The sequence below is a fragment of the Numenius arquata genome, chromosome 2 (assembly GCF_964106895.1).
Source record: "Numenius arquata chromosome 2, bNumArq3.hap1.1, whole genome shotgun sequence".
NCBI lineage: Eukaryota > Metazoa > Chordata > Aves > Charadriiformes > Scolopacidae > Numenius > Numenius arquata.
Window position 1 is genome coordinate 42011303 of NC_133577.1, and position 21023 is coordinate 42032325.

The 21023-nt window shown below is 43.8% G+C and overlaps 1 protein-coding gene across 2 annotated transcripts; it reads left to right on the forward strand.

Annotated features, from left to right (window-relative positions):
* The first annotated feature begins 4204 nt into the window (after positions 1–4204).
* On the forward strand, positions 4205–11957 carry TRAF5 (TNF receptor associated factor 5). Of its 2 annotated transcripts, none has more exons than XM_074168937.1 (10): positions 4205–4423; positions 5553–5610; positions 6872–6973; positions 7541–7705; positions 8019–8096; positions 8464–8538; positions 8832–8924; positions 9887–10027; positions 10547–10715; positions 11224–11957. In XM_074168937.1, exons 1-10 carry the CDS (start codon positions 4209–4211, stop codon positions 11799–11801), a joined length of 1674 nt encoding a protein of 557 aa, XP_074025038.1. In that variant the 5' UTR covers positions 4205–4208; the 3' UTR covers positions 11802–11957. The 2 variants fall into 2 exon arrangements, with proteins under 2 accessions (XP_074025038.1, XP_074025039.1); XM_074168938.1 differs by having other exon boundaries at positions 4209–4427; positions 5557–5610.
* Positions 11958–21023: the final 9066 nt, after the last annotated feature.

Genomic DNA, 21023 nt, shown 5'->3' on the forward strand with positions numbered 1-21023 from the left:
CTGCAGCCTGCTGTGATGGTGCACTCGTAGCTCATGGGGTAACGAATCTGCTGACCTTTCAGGGGGACTTAGGTTCATGTGAGAGAAAACAGGACAAACATATTCTCTTTCAAAAGAGCAACCACATTATAGGGACGGTTTTCTCTGTGTGCAGTAAGTATGTTTTTGTGGCTAAAAAAAGTTAATCTGTCCACAGTTGTTCAATGTGAAATCGGCATTGCACGCCACTTCTCTCCGTTCTGACTGCTGGTGGCACAGAGGTGGCGCTGCTGGAGGGGAACTGTTTGAACATGGCTTTGAAAATGTTAATGTAACTTCTATACCATAGTAAGTCGTGCCTGTGCTGATTTTTCTCCTTGTTATCATGTTCTGCTTGTCTCTTACTCGGTTTCTGAACAGTAAGATACACTACGTGTGGAGCATTTTAATGGAAGACGTTGGGGCTTAGTTTGGTGTGGAGGTAATTAAAACAGGCTAGCCCACATTCAGGAAAGTTTATTTTTGTTATGAAAATTCTCCCCTTTGGATTATTTCCAGCAAGGTTAAAGCATTTGCCTACAGCGCAGGCATATAAAGAGTTGCCCCTGCAGCCTTTTGCGTGTGCTGCTGGTGGTGCAGGCAGGGCTGGGATGCGGAGATGGTGGGAAGGGGCAGCTGGGAGCTCTTTGTCCTGTGCTGCCATTGAGCTCCCACCCCTTGGTGGCTGTTTATAGGGCCTGGGCTTAGCTTCTAGTGATTCGTCCTACTTTTCTATGTGTGGTCAGAATTAATTCCATTTATTTCAGTATATGGAAATCCATTTTTTTTTGATGTGTAGATTTTCAGTGACTAGAGACTGGGGGTTTTGTGTGTGTGTGCTGTTGCGGTGGAGTTGCAGTGAAAATCCCTTCGCCGTGTGCGTTGTGCATCTGCCACAAGAACCTCGTTATGCCGCGTGAGCCCGCCATGCTCTAATATTTTAAAAGAGCGTTAGAGTTCATACATGTGCTGAAAATCACAGTGAACACAAAGAAGGGATGCCTTCCCATTGCTCTTAGCCGTGAACAGGCAGAAGTGAAAGCATACCTTGGCTCCTACGCCGGCTGGGCATTAGCGTAAGCAGGAAATTGATTCGGTTAAGCATCGGCGGGTGCTCTTGCTGTCACAAAAAAGCACTTTTTTCCCCTGACGGTTTCCCTTTGGTTTCAGTTCAGAGAGCACGGGCGCGGGCGCTGGAAGCCCCAAGTGGAAGAAGAGCTGCTGCAATCCACCCTGAGTCACCGGTGGGCGCTGGGCCGGGAACTCCGTGCCGCCTGCGATGGTTTGGATGGCATCCCGCCCAGCGCCGGCCGGCGGTAGGTCTGGCACAGGGCTGCGGTTTCTCGGCTCCTCTGAGCCCGTCTCCCCGGCTGATTCACACGGGCGCCTCTCCAGCTCGGGGGAAGCGTTGCCGTGCTCAGGCCCTCTCCTGGGGCCAGCAGAACAGCTGCAAACCCCCTACAAGGTGGGCAGCTGTGGCAAACGTCCCCCGTCTTCTGGGAACCCAGAGGTTTCCATTCTGAGCAGGCAGGCTCGCCTCTCGCCTCGAGTGCCCTTTCCTGTGTCCTGAGGTGCCCTCAGCCATGCAACGAGCTCCTGAGCGAGGCTGAGGGGGAGGAGGCGCTTTCATGGAGATGTCGAGAGTCTCTTTTTTTAGGAATGGGATCTGGGTTGGGGATGTTGGTGTGGCACGAGGGCGTTTAAGGAGATAAAGGCTCTCATTTCAGCAGGAGAGCTGGAAGGGATTGTACCACAGCAGAGTGCTCCTTGCGGAAGGAGATGGGAATGAACGTGGGCGATTTAATTAGTGGCGAGAGCTCTGAAGGCATTTCTGGATGGGATTTTGGGCTGGTGACTGCATTTCTTCTTAACACATGCCATAACTTTGTTGCCTGAAACATTTGTAGGGTTGTTCACCCTGTTGGAAGTACTTCAGGAGTTAAGGTAGACCCTTAAAGGCAAAAATGGGTAAAACACAGATTTCTTTTTTTGCATGTTTTTACACAGTGCAGCATTTACTTGTTAAACCATACCATCAGATGATGCAAGTCTTGGAGTATAACAGGACTCGGGAAATTGGATGCCATGTAAACGGGAGAGCACACTAATAAAAGAGAGGAAGGAAACGTGTATTGGGGTTCTCACCGAACAGAATGAGTTTGTTGGAAATTTGTCCTGTAGGTAGTCTGTGCCGTGGAAGTTAACGGTGGCAGCTCTCCATCTGCCTTTGAAGCAGCAGGCAGGCTTTGTTGCTGGCATCTGCTACCGAGGCAGCCCAGGCACAAGGCTGGTAATCCCTCAGGCTGCATTTGAGCGTCTCTGGTTGATGTGAGGAAAATAGAATTGCTCCTGATTAAGCTTCAGAGAACCAGGAGCCCCCTTTTCAGAGGAGAAAAGGTGAGCTGTTTAAAAATGAAAGGAGCAACATGGCCAAGCATCTCTGGTTTAAAGCAGAAGGCTGTTCATTTAGAAGGACCGAACAGGGTAATTTGCAAACTCCAGTTGGAATAGTAAGTCTTTATGCTTGGGGATATGATTCAGGCTCGTATTCCTGTGGGTTACCGGTGTTAGATGATCAGTTGTGCTGAAGCAAGTCTGACATTCAGCCTGGTGGAGGGCAGGGAGGCTCTTGCAAGCTGGGCAGGTAAATACCGTGTAGAACCATGAACAAGGGCTCTGAGTTACAGTAGCACGTAAGCGTTTGTTGTGAAATACCCTTTTGCTGGTTAAGTGCTTTGGCTTGATTTTGAATTGGGTAGTTTACCTGTCAGCAGGATTTCCTTGCCCAGTATGAGATTTTAAAGTAGCAAGGAAAACGCACGTGTCTTTCTGAAGGCCGGGAGGTCTGTGGCAGTGCTTGGGCTCTGCGTAGCACAGCCCTAATCCCTGCTTTTGTGGGCCAGGAATCCATTGCAGAAGGGATGTAGGGCGGTATATCAGCACTTGGCATACTGATTCATGCCGGTGTAAGGTTATTAGTGGTGATGTGTTGGCCCTGCTTCCCTACCAAAGCAGCAGATACCCTCGGTGACCTTACAGGAGCTGAGTCAGAGCTCTCGGAGAGGTGCTGATGCCAGTAAGAGTGACACGGGTGACTGACAGGGAAGGTGATGCACACAGAGGAGAAATAGAGTCCCACAGCACAGCTATAAAATCGAGCACTTCCCCCGTGAAATGATCTGAGAGCTCAGCTGCATTGTGCTTTTGTACACATCCTGTAAGGAAAAAATGTCTTCTGAGTGCAAAGCCGCAAGAAATGAAAACCAGAGTGGCTCTAGGTCTTGAGCTACTTGCAAAAAAAAACTACTGCAAGGTTGAGGGACTGGTGGTAAATCTCAAGGTTTATGACTTAGAGCTGGAAACAAATATTGCTGATTTTTCCTATTGGAAAACTAAGATTGTGTTCTGTGCTGTGTATGAGCTTTGGTAGGTTGAGAGGAAAAACTTATGTCACGCTTCTGACTGTAATTTTTCCTTTTTTTTTTTTTTTTTTTTTCTCCCCCCTGTTTCTTTCAGGCAGGATTAATACAGCCAAGAACTTGCATGTAATGAAATAAACTTTGAAAAAATAGGATTAGAGTTTACTGCTATAAATGAGTGACCAACTGGGAAAAGAAAGATGTCAAGTTAAGAGGCTTTGACTCCTGTAACAACTAAACTGAAGGTAAAATCCCCTTGCTGCCTTTTTTTTTTTTATTTATATAAACCACCTTGCTATAAACCACAAAGCTGTCTCTCGCTTGAACCAGTGGAGTGAACTCATGAAGTCCTGTGGGTGGCCTCTACATCAAGTATAGACTTTCCTGGCGGACATTAGGGCCAAGACTTGGCCTCTGCTTTCCCCTACTGTGTCTGTGACTCTTATCATTTTTTGAGACTAAGAGCTGCTGTGAGAAAATTTAAAAAAACATAAAAATCTCTATTCTGGGGAATAATTTTGAGATTGTGGAGCTCATTTCCAAAGAAGTGTGCTTTGGTGCTTGTTGTATAACCATCATTTTGTGTCTCTCTGAGCATTTTGTTGTTCTTCCATAGCTGGCACCACATTTCCCTCCAAAATCCATCACACCCTGCTGCAAATGAAACCCCTCCTGCCAGCAGCAGCCTCTGCAGGGGGTAGCTGAGGCGGTGTGACTGCCGGTCAATATTTGAAAGGATTCTCCCTGTGTCTGGTTCCCAGTGCAGCTCCCATGGCCTGTGACGAACCCGCTGGTCTCTCGGGCATCTTCACGCGCCAGAACTCTGCCAGCGCCATCTCTCTGGACTTTGAGCCTGACGCCGACTACAAGTTTGTCGAAACCTTAGAAGACCGGTACAAGTGCGCCTACTGCCACCTCGTCCTTCGCAATCCCCACCAGACGGGATGTGGCCACCGATTTTGCCAGCAGTGCATTCTTTCTTTGAGGTCAGTGCAAGGTCCCCCTCCTCCCCTTCCTAAAAAGAAGTCAACACCTTCTGTGAATCAGCAGTGAGTGCCATAATATTGGTACCGATCTGATAAAGCGCCAAAGCAGTCAATGGAAAGACTCTATTGAACTCAGTGACTGTGATCTCAGTGTTTTAAAGGTGCTTTAAAGACCTTACCCGCTGCTGGTGAGGAGTACTTTGGTAACTGCAGGGAAGTCAGCGTGAAGACATTGTTGATATAAACTAAAGCAGTACTGCGTGAGATGCTATTTTGGTCTGTTTGTCTCACATTGTGCTGTTCCGATGGATTTGTTGCATTAATGTCTCACGGTATCGGCACTGGTGGTTAGATTAAGCTGTTTGCACTTGCTTCTCTATAATTTCTTAGATTTTAGTGGAGTTATAAAACTGATGCTAGCTTTACCTGATACTACAGTCAGATCACAAGGCTGCTGGCATCCATCCACGTGGGATTTACCCTGCAGGTACAAATGAGTTTACCTTGCAGAGGTGTCTGGAGATACATGACATACTGCTTGGTGTATCCAAGGGCAGGATTTGGCCCAGAGAGGCTGCAGGGGAGCCTGATTATGTGGATGGATGTCGCCATTTACCTTTCATGGTTTTTATATGTGTTGTGTTTGCCGCTTTCTCTCTCCGAGTTGCCTCCCTTTTGCACTGCCTCAATAAGTATTTTATTGTCCTTTATCGTCCTTTTAAGACAGGAGCCGCGAGCTCTTTTTTTACTGGCGTAGCAAGGAGTGCGCTGCTTGTGCTAGGCAAAGGCTGGGTTTAGTGCACACGATGGGATTTTTTCAGATATGACATTTGTGAGCAGGAGATGGCCAGAGAATGACAAAGTCCTCTTAATTAAAAAACATCTTATTAACACTAGTAGGACAAACTCTGCTTTCTGTTACATATTCACTGTCGCAGCTTAATATCCTCTTAGAGCTGTAGGCAGAATTTGGGTGTGTAGCTGCCAGATGAAAGTGTTTTCGTAGAACTTTTTTTGGTTTTTATGGTATCTAGTCCCGACTTCTGCCAGAGTCAGATTCTAGCGTAGCCCAATTTTGTAAAATAAATGAAGTTTTCTGTGGGTTAACATGACTCTTCTTTTGATCTAGAGAGTTGAGCGCAGTACCCACCTGTCCTGTCGACAAAGAAACAATAAAAATGCACGAGGTAAGTGGCTATAGTTGCAGTTGCTTCAGCAGCCAACATCTGCTTGGAAAAAGCAAGAGAGCTGAGAACAAGGAAGCTCGTAGTCTGTTAGTCCTCAGGGGAAGAGCAGTTTAAGGGAAGCAGTGTATTCAGTGGTGCTCTCCCAGAAAGGAAGTATGGGTGTATACCTAAAGCTTTATTTTATACTTCATTTTCTGAACTTATTTCATTTTAGTCTTTATATTTCCAGTAAACTGTCAAAGAGTTTCATGAAGTTTTAAATCTTCCCTAGTCATCAGATGTCTTTTTTAGTGGAGAGTTTATTGACTTGTCTTTTTAATGGCCCATCTTGCTGGGGAATCTTGTTTATTTGATTGTCTTTGTTTTGACTTGGTTATAATTTGCTGCCTTAACTATTTCCATTGTATCTCATTAACCCTGCAGACTTAATTTACTTTTGGATAACTTTTTAGAGGAAAAGATATGTTCACGGTTCCTATTTTGCAAACTGATTTTTTTTTTTTGGTAATAGATTCATTTATCATTACTTTCAAGTCTTGGCATATAAATATGCTACATACTTGGTCCTGCCAGAATGAATTTTCTAGTGAAATCAAATGTCTCCTTCCTCTCTCTCCTGCTCCTATAGGAAATGGAAATTGTAATCAGGCTGTCCACGTGACTTTTGTTTTTCATTCACTGTCTTCTACTTTGTGTAAATTTTGACGGCAGTAGTGCAACAGTGAGCAGCTTTATGACGCCCATTATAGGAAGATCTCTAAATAAGGATGAAAGTTTGCTCTGGGGGCTTAATTTGTTTCTGCATACATGACTGGGAATGTTCCTGTTTCTCAGAGTCTATAGAAGGGGTGTCTCAGCATCGTCTCCATCCCAAAGGCGTACTGTGTGCTTGAGCGTCGGAGCTGCATGCACAGAGCTGGTTTGGCCTTTGGGGCCTGTTAGCTCCAGCTGCTTCCTTCCAGATCCAGGCAGGCTCTGGCAGCAGTTTTGTAGCTCCTGAGCTACTAATCCTGCTGGCTGTGGGATGCATCAGCATCTGTGGAATAATCATATGGGGGGGAAACCCTATGTTTATTGTAAAATTCATATATGTTTTAATTTATATTTTTAGTATAAATTTTCAATATGAATTATCAAGAACCATACTCATAATTATGGAGTCTACACTTGTGTGCTTAAAAGATTTGTTGTGGTGTTTTGCTTTTTTATATTATTACATCCTATGTGACTGCATATGAGGGCTGGTTTGCTTCCTTTACAGGTATTCAAAGACAACTGCTGTAAAAGAGAAGTTCTCAACTTGCATGTGTTCTGCAAAAACATTCCTGACTGCAATTCAAAAATCATTCTGGGACGATATCAGGTTAGTTTGCTTGATCAAATTTTGAAGCCTTTGATTTTCATGCAAACTCTGTGTATTTATTATAAGCCAAATTCCAACGATTGTCTTCAAACTTCAGAGTTATTGTAGCAATGTGGTTTAGTACATAGATTATGACTTTGCTATACACTGTAGGTAACAAGTTCAAGAATATTATGGCTGTAAGGTTGTTCCAGCTTTGCCTTAGGTTATTTGTTTAATAAGAACCATTTGCTTTATGTAGCTTTAGTATATCCATAGTGTCTATACATACCTTCTCTTTGCTTAGGCACCAAGTGATGGTTGATTCAAGAAGTCTCGCCAAGCCATACTGGTCATTTGGCCCTTTTTTTGGGATGTCAATTGATTGAAAAGTGGAAGTCATACAAAGGACTCTCCAAATTTTCACATTCGCTATAGTTTTGAGATTGGAAAAGGAGAAGGTTTACAGAGGAAAGAGTGTATGGAGTTTTGTTTTTTACCTAACTGCTGAATGTTTCTGTGGGTCTGTTGGGCAACTGGAGATGCGATGAAATACTTTAAGGTTTAATTTGCTTTTGCGTGTTGCAGGAGCATCTTCAGCAGTGTTTGTTTGAAAATGTGCAGTGCACTAATGATGGATGTTGTGATCAAATTCTTCGGAAAGACTTGAAAGAGCATTTGAGCCGACACTGTAAATTTCGAGAAGAAATGTGTCAGTACTGTAATAAATACGTGCTGTTAATTAACATAAAGGTAAGATTATAAAACATTCCCTCTGAATCCATAGCACGTGTTTCCTCTTAATGTTGCTGAGTGAAAAGTTTCCAGCATTGCAATGGGCATAACAACTCCTGAAACAATTTGGCTGAGTAGCTGAAGGAGAAAGTATAATAAATGTGCTTTAAGTAATACCAATTACTGTTGCTCACTTATGAACAACAATGTGATATGGGGCTTGCACGTGTATGTTTGGGATTACTTTTTGCATATCTTCCTCTTTGTATACTACTTTGCAAAAATACAAACCATTGCCTTGTTTTGGTTTGGTTTTTTTTTTTCCCTCCAGAATCATGAGAAAAATGACTGCCCTGATTATCCTGTGCCTTGTCTACAAAACTGTTCACAAATAATTCTGAAAAAGGAGGTACTATTATTTTTTTCATATACTGTCATTCAGCAGGTCGCAGACATTTATGAAAACTGAAAGTTATGTTGTAGACCACATTGGTCTGTGCCAATAAAACTTCATTGCTCTAAGTATTTTCTTTGGTCCCAAAAGGGATATACGGCCCATCTTACAAGTGAGGGTCACTGCAAACCCTTGGCATTTTGCAGTATGGAAAAACATCTGGCTTGCTTATTGACTCTGAATACTCATTTTCCTATTTATGTGATTGGTGGTGTCTTGACATTGGCTTTTATTCACCTTTTATGCAGGCACTGAGATTTTATTCGTGTGGCAAGTTACTTAATGTTCATTTCATTGCAAGTTTCTTTGTTACTACCTGCAGATTGAGAAGCACCACGCTGTGTGTCCTGAGGCAGAAGTGGACTGCCCATATAAGCAGTACGGCTGTCTTGTAAAGGTATCGTTTTATAGACCTTTGTCTGTACTGGGACTGGAATTTGTCTCCCAAACCAAAGTAATTAATAATAATAATAAAAAAAAAAGACACTTTTTTTGTTCTTTCACAACCATTTCTAGTATTGGCTAAGATGCTGTATGAGAGAATCAGGACTTCCATTCCCTCACTTTCAAAGCACAGAAAAGACATTTTAAATGTCTTTTAAAAAAAATCAATAAATTTTTTACTAACAGCTTCAAAAATCTGCGTATCTTATTATTTTATTCTTTCACTTCCCCCTCTGCCTCACTAAGATTAAAAGAGGGAAACTTGCCGAACATGAAAACGGCGCCTTGAGGGAACACATGCTGCAGATTTTAGACAAGAACTCCCGGCTGGAAGAACAGGTAAGTCTAAGTCATATTTAACGAGCACTCTTCAGCGGTGCTTGGCTGGTTGGAGGATGATACGAGATTCTGCATTTGTTGCCTGGTTTAGCTCAGCTACATTTTAAAAGACTGTTTTTATCATCTTTGCACTTGAAAGTCAGAATAAGCTCTTCTAGCAAAGTCAGTCAATTAGATGGAAACCTCTCTATGCTCAGGCACGTATAGTCTCCACCAAGCATGGTGGGAGGTTTGTTGCCATCGCTCACCTCATTTGCTTTTGGTCTCTGGTTACTGTGGATACAAGGTTTGGAGACAAAGCATTTTAATGTTTCAGTGGCTGCTCAGACTGCTCCAGAAAGGAGACTTTACACGCCCAAGTCACCCCCTCTGTAGAGGCAGCACGTAGTAGTACAGAGCCAGTTGCAAGCACTTTTCCACTCGTGATGGCTTCTGCAGCTCCCAGCAGGTGACACTGGGTGTGTGCCCAATGCTGCTGAGGTGAATCCATCCAGACTGATGATTGACTTACTCTTCTGCTTGTTTATGCTAAAAATAAGTGCCCCGAAGTCCCACAGTTCGGTTTTGGAGTTAGTACTACTCACTGACTCATCTCTTTTACTGGTTAGATCCTAGTATAGGGGAAGAATGTAGTAGTATATACATACACACAGAAACACATGAACATGTGTGAACTTAAGTATGTATTATCCTCCGAGTGGATCTTCACGGTGGGGATGAGAGATATGAGTCTTTTTACACGTTGCCACACAGATCTATTAAAGAATATGATTACCTTATGTTCCACTCTTGCTGGTGCTTATCCACAAATTGTGAATTAAGTGGTGCTATATCTAGCTAAGTTAAAGGCTTTGCATTGTAAACTTTACCACTGTCTCCTATATAGTCACATATGTTTTAATTTGATCATTGTATATTTTGGTGTGCCTTAGTGTCTTTACTCTGTTTTTTTCCATCTGTAGATATCTGACCTGTGTAAGAGCCTGGAATGTAAGGAGATTAAAATCCAGCAGCTAGCAGAGGCCATTAAAAAGTGTGAGAAAGAATTCAGACAGTTTACACAACTGTTTGGTAAAAATAGCAACTTGATGGTAAGCACACAGGTGAGACATTAATTTTATCTTTTTTGGCCAATTGCTTTCTTGTATCCTTAAATGTGTTTGTCCAGTAATAGTTGTTATTAATAGCAAGGCAATAAAAAAATACTGTCTCCCAGACACTTCACAAGCCCTTCTTGGTTTTTCACAATACAGTATTGTCTTTTTATTTTAACCAATAAAGAAGTTTGGGTATCTGATCTGGGCAAAAAGCACTGTATAAATCCTCTTGGCCATATCCCCATGGCAAATATGCAGGTGTAAATCTGAATAATCAGTTGAGTGAAGCGATGCAGTACGAATGGATCTGAGTAAGGGACGACTTCTCAGTCACTAAATGCTGAATTAATTGTGAAGGAGCATTTGGGTATGTTCCTAAGCCAGTGGAGTACTTTTGAATGCACCATATAGTTGATATTGCTGACATGCTAAAGTCTTCTTTATCTTATTTCAAATGAAATGGCTGATTTTATGAATGTCTTTTGTCTCGGTGTGTACCCTCTTCCAATGGCATGAACTGGGAAGGCTCTGGCCAGTCATCTGGATAAGTCTGCACGCCTGGAATCACAAGTGAAACAGCTAATACAGATGGCAAACCAGCAGCAAAGCAAATTAGACTTGCGACCCCTGTTTGACACAATCGAAAATGTAAAACAGAAGATTGCCCTGATGGAGACATACGATCAGCGCTTGGGTGGGTTGGGGCTTTTCGTTTCTTTTCTGCAGGGGTGTGGGAGTTTTGCTGATTCACTAGGGGCTAAGTAGAGCCTCTGGTCCTATAGTCAGTGAGTTGCAGCTATTAGCCAGGAAGGGCTTTCTTCTTGCTTTCTAAGACCAAGCCACGGCGGTGTGTGCTGCATCCTCCAGCCTTCCCCTACTCCGCAATGTCTCCAGGATTCCTGTGGCACTGCAGGTCCAGAGAGTGGGCCTTTGTCAGGCTGGTGCACTGCGATGGAGGCAGTGGTACTATCCATCATCGGGCATTAATCTGGTTTGTAGTTACCAGTTTTCCTTGTTAAACTACAAGCTGCAATTACAATAAAAAAAAAAAAGTTAACAAGTGTAGTAACACTAGTTAATGGCCTGTACTCGGACTTGAGTAGCTCAGTGTTGCCAGTTCGAGTCTGGTTGCTCTTCATGTCCAAAGCTCTGACAGTTTTGTTTTACCAAGTGTGTGTGTCTGCTTTTTTTTTTTCTTCCAGTTGTTTTGGAAGGTCAGTCCAGCAAACACGATCTCCAGATCAATATTCACAAAGCGCAGCTCAATAAAAACGAAGAACGATTTAAGCTTTTGGAAGGCACGTGCTACAATGGGAAGTTAATCTGGAAAATCACAGACTACAAGATGAAGAAAAAAGAGGCAGTGGAAGGCCGTGTCCTCTCCATATTCAGCCAGCCTTTTTACACCAGCCGCTGTGGGTACAGGTTATGTGCAAGAGCCTACCTGAACGGGGACGGCTCAGGAAAGGGAACACACGTCTCTCTCTACTTTGTAGTGATGAGGGGGGAGTTTGACTCGCTGCTACTGTGGCCTTTCAAGCAAAAAGTTACACTTATGCTTTTGGACCAAAGTGGGAAAAAAAATCACATCGTGGAAGTCTTTAGAGCTGACCCCAATAGCAGCAGTTTCAAAAGGCCGGACGGAGAAATGAATATTGCCTCTGGATGTCCACGCTTTGTGCCGCACACGGTCCTAGAGAACACAAAGAACACTTACATCAGAGATGACACTCTGTTTTTGAAAGTGGTTGTGGATTTAACAGATCTGGAGGAATTGTGAAAAACGTAACCTATCAATGGGACTGCTTTAACCATTAAGAAATGCTTTCTTGGTGACTACCAGCCATGCAATAGTAAATTGCCATTAGTCAAGCTACTACTGATAATGTCTCGAGGCTTTTGGACAGCATAACAGACAATGAATTGCCAAAGCATCAGCCTTCCCTTTTTTAACCTTTTTTCCAAGACTGCGTTTTTAAGGCAGCTAGAAGTCCAATTTGATGCGAACGTGCATTCGATCCAGACTTGGCTCAGTCCAGGCTGGGGGGAATGCTTGGCTCCCATCGTTGGACTGGCATTTGGTGATGAGACTCCTCCAGTAAGCCCCCCCGGAGCCCAAGCAGGCCTGTGGGCTCCCCTCCCTCACACAGAACTGAAGCCATGCCCAAGCGTGCGAGTGCATTTCACCTGTCTGAAATGGAAACATTTCAACCTTAGCACATTTTAATCAATGTATCTTGATCCCTCCGTCTCCTGGATTTTTAAAGTGGGAAGAATGGCTTCAGTTAGGCAGGGATCTTGCATCTTTTTTTAATGTTTAATTGTTTTTTCCAGAAAACCCAGAGGAAAATGACAGTGCCTCTTACTTTTCTAGCCTGGTATTTCAGCTGTACAGGGTACCCCCAAGTCACAATAGCTTTGTTACGTCCTTTCCGTTCCTGCCTAGTGCCTTGGGACTGATTTCCACTGGTGATAAACATCCACAGTCCCCATCTGAAGTCAAAAGAAGCTGCAGGTGCTTCTCACCTCTCAGGACACAGCCAGAAGCAGGGTACCCAGCCAGCCTGCCGGCTCTTGGCTGCGCTGCTGGAAGAAGAGGGGCAAAATTCCTGTACTTTTGCTCCCACATCTGCACAAAAGAGATGTTTTCTGGCCTATCAGCTCTACAGAAGGCAGGAAGAGCTTTGAATATCCGCTCGGGAAAAAGCCCATGTAACATGCACTGTTCCCCTCTGCTAGAAATCTGGATGTTTGGGAAAATGGATTAGGGAGTGAGGTTGCTGTAAGAACGCAGTTCTCCCAGGTGGCGCAGCTCTGGTCCTTGTAAAAGGGTGAGGCAGCTGCTGTGTAACAACTGCTGACTATGAACTACATCTGAAGATCTTAATTTTTATTCCAAGTTCCTTCCATACTGCAAGGGAACGTGTGCATTGTACGGGGTTTGTTGGAGACGCACTAAAACCACCAAGATCAGGCACTGAGGAACAAGTGACAAAGAACACATGTGCCTTTTTAAAGCCTTTTGGGTGCCTGTAAGAGGGATGTAATTTTGCACACTCGGTCATTTTGTTATTACAAGTGACAGAATTTTGTGTCTCTCATCTCTCACAGATCAGGTAGTGAAACACCGCAACGTTGCCCGTTGCTCCTGCAGTCCACTGGCAGGGCAAACCCGCAGCTGGCCAAGAGGCAGCAAGAAACCAAGCCGGGTTTAGAGTAAGAGTAAATTAGGCAGGATGAAAATCAAAACAGGGCACAGACTGCAAGGTATAAGGTAGAAAATTCAAGAGGGCAAATGTGACAAAATCCAAAAATGCCCTTTCTGTGCGGAATGTTGATATGAACTGAAACAATACGATGTGAGGATTGATACTAAGATGAAGGCAGAATACCACATTTTGTATCTGCAATCTCGTTGCTAGGCATTTACTTTGCCACACAGTTTCTAGGACGTAATTCAGACACAAATATTTTCAAATTCAGGGGCGGGAGGGAAGGGACCTTTGTTATCTGTACCCTATGGTGAGTTAGCTACATCCGAAACCTTCGTTTTGATCTAGATGTCCTTTTTGTTGTATTATGTCAGGATGTACTGGGCCACTGTAGGGGCTTTCCGTGTTCTCAGGGACAGATCGTGAGGGCCAGATTTTATTCTTTTACACAGCCATGACTAACTTTAAGAGTCAATTTGGCTGTACAGCAGAGAGAATTAGGCCTCGTGTCCCTAACACTTCGTTACAGGAAGAGCAAGCTTGGTTTGACAATGATGTGGCATTTTGGGATGTCCCAAGCCTCGGATGTGGACTTTGTGTCAATTATTACTTTAAAATTTGTCATGTAACTTTCAAAGTGGCACAACTTGCATAATAACCACTAATAACTGACAGAAACGTACCACCCATGTTTCCTGGGACTCCCAGTACGTTGAGTGGAAAATACAGAAAGAACTAAGAGAATCAAGGGAGGCAAGAGGGAAAGGATGTGGTCTGTATCCTGGCAAATTCCCAGCCCTCTCCACCTCCACCACCCCATGGGGATAATAATACTTGCAGAAGCGTTAGGACTGTGTAAATGTTTGTGAAGAATTTTGAGCATGAAAAGAGCTAAGTATTATTAAAACTCCATTTCTAATCGTTATAGTAGGTGATGGCGTAGTGACGTGGATAAGTGTTTCGTGTGTTCCTGGACAGATGTTGAAAGCATGTTCAGTTTCAGCCAGTCTGTACTGCAATCTCTCGTCTACCTACCAGTTGGATTTATTTTTTTGCCACGAATATTCCTTTTAAAATTTCGAAGCACAAATGATTCATTATGGGGGATGGAAACATCCCTTTTGAAATACTGCCTGTTTTATAAAAAATTAGTTGAAAAAATATTTTTTTTTAAGGCAACCTTCTTTAAATTGGTTCTTTTTAATACAACAATTGAGAGGTTTATGTTGAAGTTTTCAGCAATTTTTATTACTTGTAAACAGGATTTTAAATTTCATCCCATTCCTAATAAAGAAAAAGATGTTGTATAGCATGAATTGTCAAAAAGAATTTTGATGTTGCATGAAAACCACCAAAAAACTTTTCAATAATACTGTACTGGGTAAGTAACCAAAAGAGCATAGGGTATTTCTACATCAGCATACAGTATGTTTTTAATGTATTTATTGACAGTTTGTAGTTGTTTGAATATCTCTTACTATGACACAGGCATTTTTCTAGCCAAATGTCATTCACTGTGTATGTAAATTAATGTAAGAATAAATAATTTTACCATCCTTCTGGTGTGAGTGTGGCATATATTCCTTTTGGCTGGATTTAAGCAGACTTTTTAGAAGGATGTGGGGTACAGGATGCTTGTTTTACAGTCAGAAAAACCAAACCCTTACACTGCTTTAGATTAAGAATCAATGTGCTTCACAGATATTTTGGTTTATTCTTGAGTATCGTAAAGCAGCTGCACGTAGAAGTTCAGTAAATTCTAAGCTAAGCTAGATCAGACGAAGATCCATGAGGTCTGAGGATCCATCAGAATCAAAACGGGACATTATTTCTGTTTCGAGCAGGTTTGGGTTCAGCTGAGGTTGGATTTGTTTCAGTTCAGGCCAGTAACAGAGGAATTGTTTCAGTATGCCATGGTTACTTCATGCTTGAGAACATGGCATTCTAAAAATGGGAATGGAAAATTTGGCAGGGTTAAGCCCAAAGTGTTGGAAATCATCCTGGGAAAACATTAGCATCTGACTCCCATTCAGAGAGTTTAGAAGAGGCTTAGCTGAAAAGTAAAATTACTGGAAAAAAAATTGGTAATGTTTTACCTCAAACCAGGACGTTTTGTGAGAGCTCAAACACCCAAAGTGCCACGGGGTGTCCCAGCTCTGTAACTCCCATGCGTCGGGAGGACGAGATGGGCAGCCTTAGCACCGTGCTGCTGCGGGCAGCCTGAGAGCAGCCTCCACGCTGTGAGAGGGAGTGGGAAACGAGGTCCCAGGACAGGACTCCAGCTCCCTTAACTGATGTACAGCCAGCTTTGCTTGACTCGCATCTGCATTTTTGGAGATGAAGACATGCAGAAAGGCCGTGCCTGCATACTGGTGTGCAGCAAGAAGATGGCGGGAGGTGCTTGGGCTGGAGGGGGCTCTCCATTGCCAGAGCCACAGCTGGACATGGCTTGCCCAGGGCTGCTCCTTGGGAGCTGTGGGAAGCCCATGCACTGGGCTGCAGCCCATTAGGGCTAATGGCAGAGCTGAACTGCAGGCTGGGCTGCGTGGCGAGAAAGGGAGGACGCCTGGTGGCAGGAGCCGTGGATTTTCTGAGAGGGTACATGGAATAACCAACTTCTGCTTCAGTTGCGGGCCAGGTTCAGCAGGAGCTTCAAAACACCCGTTTGAGCTCGGGGTACGGCAGGAGTCCAGGTGTCTTCCCTCCCTCGCAGGAGGTGCCTGGCCCCGCCGTCCGCGGGCCCTTGAGGTGGCGGGCGAGGGGCTGGTAGGGCCCCTCTGGCCTCAAGCTCTGCCCGGCGCCCACCTGAGCGTGGGGAAGGCCGAGGCCCTGGCAGCCCCCTGCCCCGAGGCGAGGTGCCGGCGGAGGGCAGGTTGCAGGCCGCTCATCCGCCCGCCCTCCGCCGCCGGCTCCCCGGGCAGGAAGCGGCTACCACTTCCGGGTCGGCAGCCCGGCAGCGGCGGGGCCCGGGCCGCCCCTCGGTAAGGGCGGTCGCCGGTCGGAGCGGGAGCAACCGTCCCGCTCCCAGGGTGGGTCGGGCAGAGAGGGGGGTCCTGCGAGCCGCTGCGCCGGGGCCGGCCGCGGGGAGCAGAGTAGGAGCCGGTCTTCCCTTAGGAAATGGCGGTGCGGCCTGTCCGTGCCCGTGTGCCGGCCAGCGGCTCGGCCCGGCCCGGCCCGGCGGGGGAGCCCCGCCCGGGCCGCGGGCTGCCGGCAGGGCTGGTGTAGGGTGGCGAACGGGTGGGCGAGTGCCGGTGCGGGGGTGTAGGGCAGGTCGGGGCCCTCCCGGACGCTACAGGCCGCGCCAGGCGGGACCCTGTCACCCGCCGACGGGCTGCGGTGCGGCCGCTGCGGCAAAGCCACCCCATGCGCCCGCACTAGCGGCGCGTTCCTCGGAGATGACAGGAAAAGAGGGGTTTGGCCTCAGATTCCGGGTGCAAGAGGATGAGCGTCTAAACGTGCACCTCACCACGGCGCGATGCGGTTTGATAGGAGCGGCGGTGGGGCTGCGCTCTTGCCGTTTTCCTCTCTCTCTGCACTATTTTTTTTTGTTTTCTCCCAAAGTATTTTGGAAATTATGTTGAATGTACTGTTGTCTCTCTCTAGATATGGATAACGTGAAGGATGAAAAAAGTAGGAAGCTCTGCGCAACTTCACAAGAAGATCTGAAAGGCCGAGGTAGGCATTGCTAATCAGTTTCAGTGGCTGTGGCGTTGGATGTATTCTCCTTTATGTCAGTTACCATGTTTGACACTGATGTTGAGCGTTGGCACTTGCTAATGGTAATAAGCTGTGGGATGCTGGAAAAGAGGAGAAAAACCCCTAAGCTTCCTCAAAAAAGGGGTTCGTTGTGCTTAAGTTCTGTGAAGTGTCATTTTTGTAGACCATAGTTGTTCAGCAGGCTTATCACTGTTGCTTTGTGTTACCCTCAGGAAAAGAAAAAAGGAAACGAAAACGCAGTAGAAGCAGATCATCATCCGTTTCATCCACATCGTCTTCCAGTGCTACGTCCACATCTTCCTCCTCATCACGCTCATCATCAAGGTCATCTTCTTCAAGTAGCAGAGGTAAGCTACCTCCATGCACACACGTGTTGTTTACCAGTTTTGATAGCACTCCTGGAAACATTTAAAGGTTATTTTAAGGGTGGCTGAATCACCACAAAGGGACAGTGTAGAATACCAATACAGCGAGTTCAGAGTGTTTCTCTCATAACCCTTTCCTATTGCTGTATTAAGGTACCTCTTTACACACAGTATGCAACACTCCTGTTAAATTTAAATAACTTCAAAATAGAAATTACCATTCAAAGAAATGTTACTTTGTAACAAAATGCTGCATATATTTAAAATCCTGTGTTTTGAAAGTACAGCGAATACAGATCTTTTTCTAATTTACCCATCCATTTAGATCAGTGTTGAGGTTTTTGATTTAGTCTTACTTTGATTTTAAAGTTCCAGGCATTTAACTTGGAGGACTCTCATGAAGTTTTTTAATACCAATGACTGAGTTCAATGGGAACATATATGAAAATATGTGGGATTAAGACACTCCATACTACACTGCTGCTTACTAAGAGGACTTGAGGTAGTTTTTTTAACAAGTTACTATCTGGGAGTAAGCACAGATTTTTTTTTCTATGGGTATAGCTTGTGATCTCAAGGGGAATGTATTGCTGATGATATCAAGACTGCATTACTTTGATATTCTCTGTCAAAATATTTGGTATTATTGCAGGCAAAATGGCAAAATTGCCATTTTATTTTTAATATAATGCATTAGGCTAAACACTGAAATGTATTTTATCTTTTTATTACTATGATTGGGAAGAACTCTCATGTGAGCTAGAACGTGGAGAGATATTGGATATTTTTCCAGAGGAAACAGAGTTCTGATGAAAACTCTCTAACTTCAGAGTCGGGTGAAGTTTCAGTATCTGGTGCAGGACCTCATGTTCGGGACTGTGTATCCCACAGTTTAACAAAGACATAGTTCCGCTTCTCTTGAAGTGGGTTTATATCTGTATGGAAATATTACTTGTTCTTATACTTAAGTGGCTTGATTCAATGTATCTGACATAAATATATTCTGAAAATGTTCAAATCTATGAACTTCTAAATTTGGTTGGGGGGCTTTTCCTTTCTTCTTGAATTAATTTTATCCTGTGTGATACACTCTTAACATTTCTAAAAAGAATTAATTTGTTGTGTCAGACACTGACTGTGTGAACATCCCCGGCGTGATTTCTGATTCATCTTTCTGGATTCTGATCATCTTGTGTCAAGAAACTTGTATCTGAGGAAAAATCATTCTGAATTAGGCCCAAGTTGTCAGTCTGCACGCTCAGAGATTTTGGAAAACTTTACAGCTAAAAATTCCCTAAGCTTTCCCGTTCACAGGGGAGAGCAGAAGAGCTAGCAAAAATGTCCTACATGGGCACGTTTAAACAGCTCAATTTACTCCCATCTAGAGAAGAAAAGATGTGAGGTAGTTGAACTAAGACAGATAGGTGTAGGTAGTGGCTGTTCTAGAAAGGGAGTAAAAAAAAAATCTCTGTGACTTTCAGAGTAAGGAAGAATGACCTTAAATTGCAGCAGGAGGGATTTGAATTAGATCTAGCAAAAGTACATCCTAGAAGCAGAACAGTGGAATAGCTTTCCTAACCACCAGCTAAAGACCTTGAATGATGAAGGTTGCCCTGGTCTGATGTGTCGATTATAGCAGCAGTGGAGTTAACATTCCTGGGGGATAGCAAAATGGAGATTCCTGCTGGCATTTTTTAATCTGTGTTTCTCTTATTTAGCGAGTGCAGCTGTAACTCTGGCTGTTAGACACTGGGCAGTGGCTGGCAAAACCGAGAGGAGAGTCGAGGGGAAACTATCTTCTGCTCTCTGAGTTGTATCCCCCACCCCCTTCTCCAGCCTTGCTGGTAACATAGGTTATATGGAAAATGACACCAACTTGAGTGCAGAAAGGACACACTGTTCTGTGGAAAAAGAGGCATTGGGATATAGAAACTGGGACTGAGCTTGTTAGGTGGAGCTGGGAACGGGGTTCCCCTCAGGCAGGAGACAAGGAGGCGAATGAGTACTCAGACTGGGGAGGTAGGGTGGCTGAGTATTGAAACAGATTGAGCCAGTGAGGAGGCCAGATGGTGGAGGGATGGCAACTCGGGAAGAGTGAAGAGGAGGAAAAGGTGGCCTGGCTTGGCCTAGGAAGTCAACAGATCAGTGCAGAAGTCTAGAGAAGTTCTTCTAGGGTTTGTGGTCACAAGAACTGTGGTTAGGATGGTGGGAGATAAAAACTGAGCCTGGAAGAGATATGGGCAAAGGGATAAAACTGGGCAAGTGTCTGTTCATCATAGTGTACTGATTTTCAGAGTCTGGAAGGAAACCCACTGTTCTTGAATGTACCCCTTTCCTGATGCTGGCAAGTATTTGTAAAAGCCCTCTGGCCAGGTGTACCCCCTGTGGGTGCTTAGTCCAGTCTGCTGTTAGCCAGAGACTGAATATGGTGATAGAATTACCATTTCTTCTGACATCCTTGTGCTGCATTTGACATCAGAAGGCCAAAAGAAGATTGCTTGGGCAGCCTTACCTTAGACTTTTCTAACTTTTAAGTCTGGCTGTGCTCTGGTATATTCCGATAATGTTATGTTTTATTTTAATGATAATGATGTTCTCTTTTGTTTTAAATTATTTGGAATTTATTGTAAAGAAACCACAGAGCTGATAGCTTGAAGGCAATCTATTGGAAGACTAGTAAGATGTTGCACAATCTCTCTAGGTTTACAGTCACATGGTCAAAGTTGGTGCTTCAAAATCAACTTCCTCACATACCAGTTACAATGTTTTCTTTAAAATCTACAATAGGCTTATAGAACTTGTGAGTTTCTGATTTACAAAATTTACTAAAAACCTTGAAATTGGAAGGTGAGTTGAGTAAGTAGGAAAAGGTTTTCATTTGCCTTGAACAGGGATAATATTTTCAGTGGTTTGTCAGTCCCAGCTGTACTTTTTTTTGCCTTCTATGTGAGTTTATAAAAGAGATATTTGCACTCTGGTGAGCACAGCTGCAGAAAGAAGAGAGAAATATTGTCTCTACTAATATAATATATTGGTATAAATAAAGTAAGTACCTGGAGTAAATCAGGTATTTTCAGTTTCCACATTAGACCAGTAAGTGGCAGTAAGTTAATGTGTTGCTTTTCTCTGGGTTAGTTTCAACCAGAATTAATATATATAGCTGAATTAAACCATTTTCTTCTTTATGTTTTGCATATTTGCATTTTTGTATACCCTCTCTGTGAAACTAAGTGCCTTTTTCAGAATGCTGAACTTACAGGGTTTGGTTTTGTTTTGTTTTAGATTCTCCTAAGTCTAAATCAAAGAAAAAGAAAAAAGAAAAACACAACAAAAAGGTAAATATTTACTAAGAGGAATAAGTAGTTAACAAACAGAAAATAGTTCTTCATATTTCAATAACCTTCAATGTCATTTAAGACGTAACGTTTTTGTCTATCGCTATGTAAATCCGAATCATGCTTTTCAGGGTTACAGCAGGTGAGCTGACAGGTTGACATATACTTGACTGTATACCAGTCATTACTGGTCCAGCTAGAATTTAGAGTGGTCTCTGAAGAAGAAAGAAGTGAGGAATAAGTTTATATTCTTTCTGATAGAAGAAATTATTTGTAGTCAGTGAGAGAGAGTAGTAGATTCTTGCCATTGTAATTTTTCTTCTTCATTTTATTAGGACCTTCTGGTCAATGATTTTTATAAACTGGGGTTACA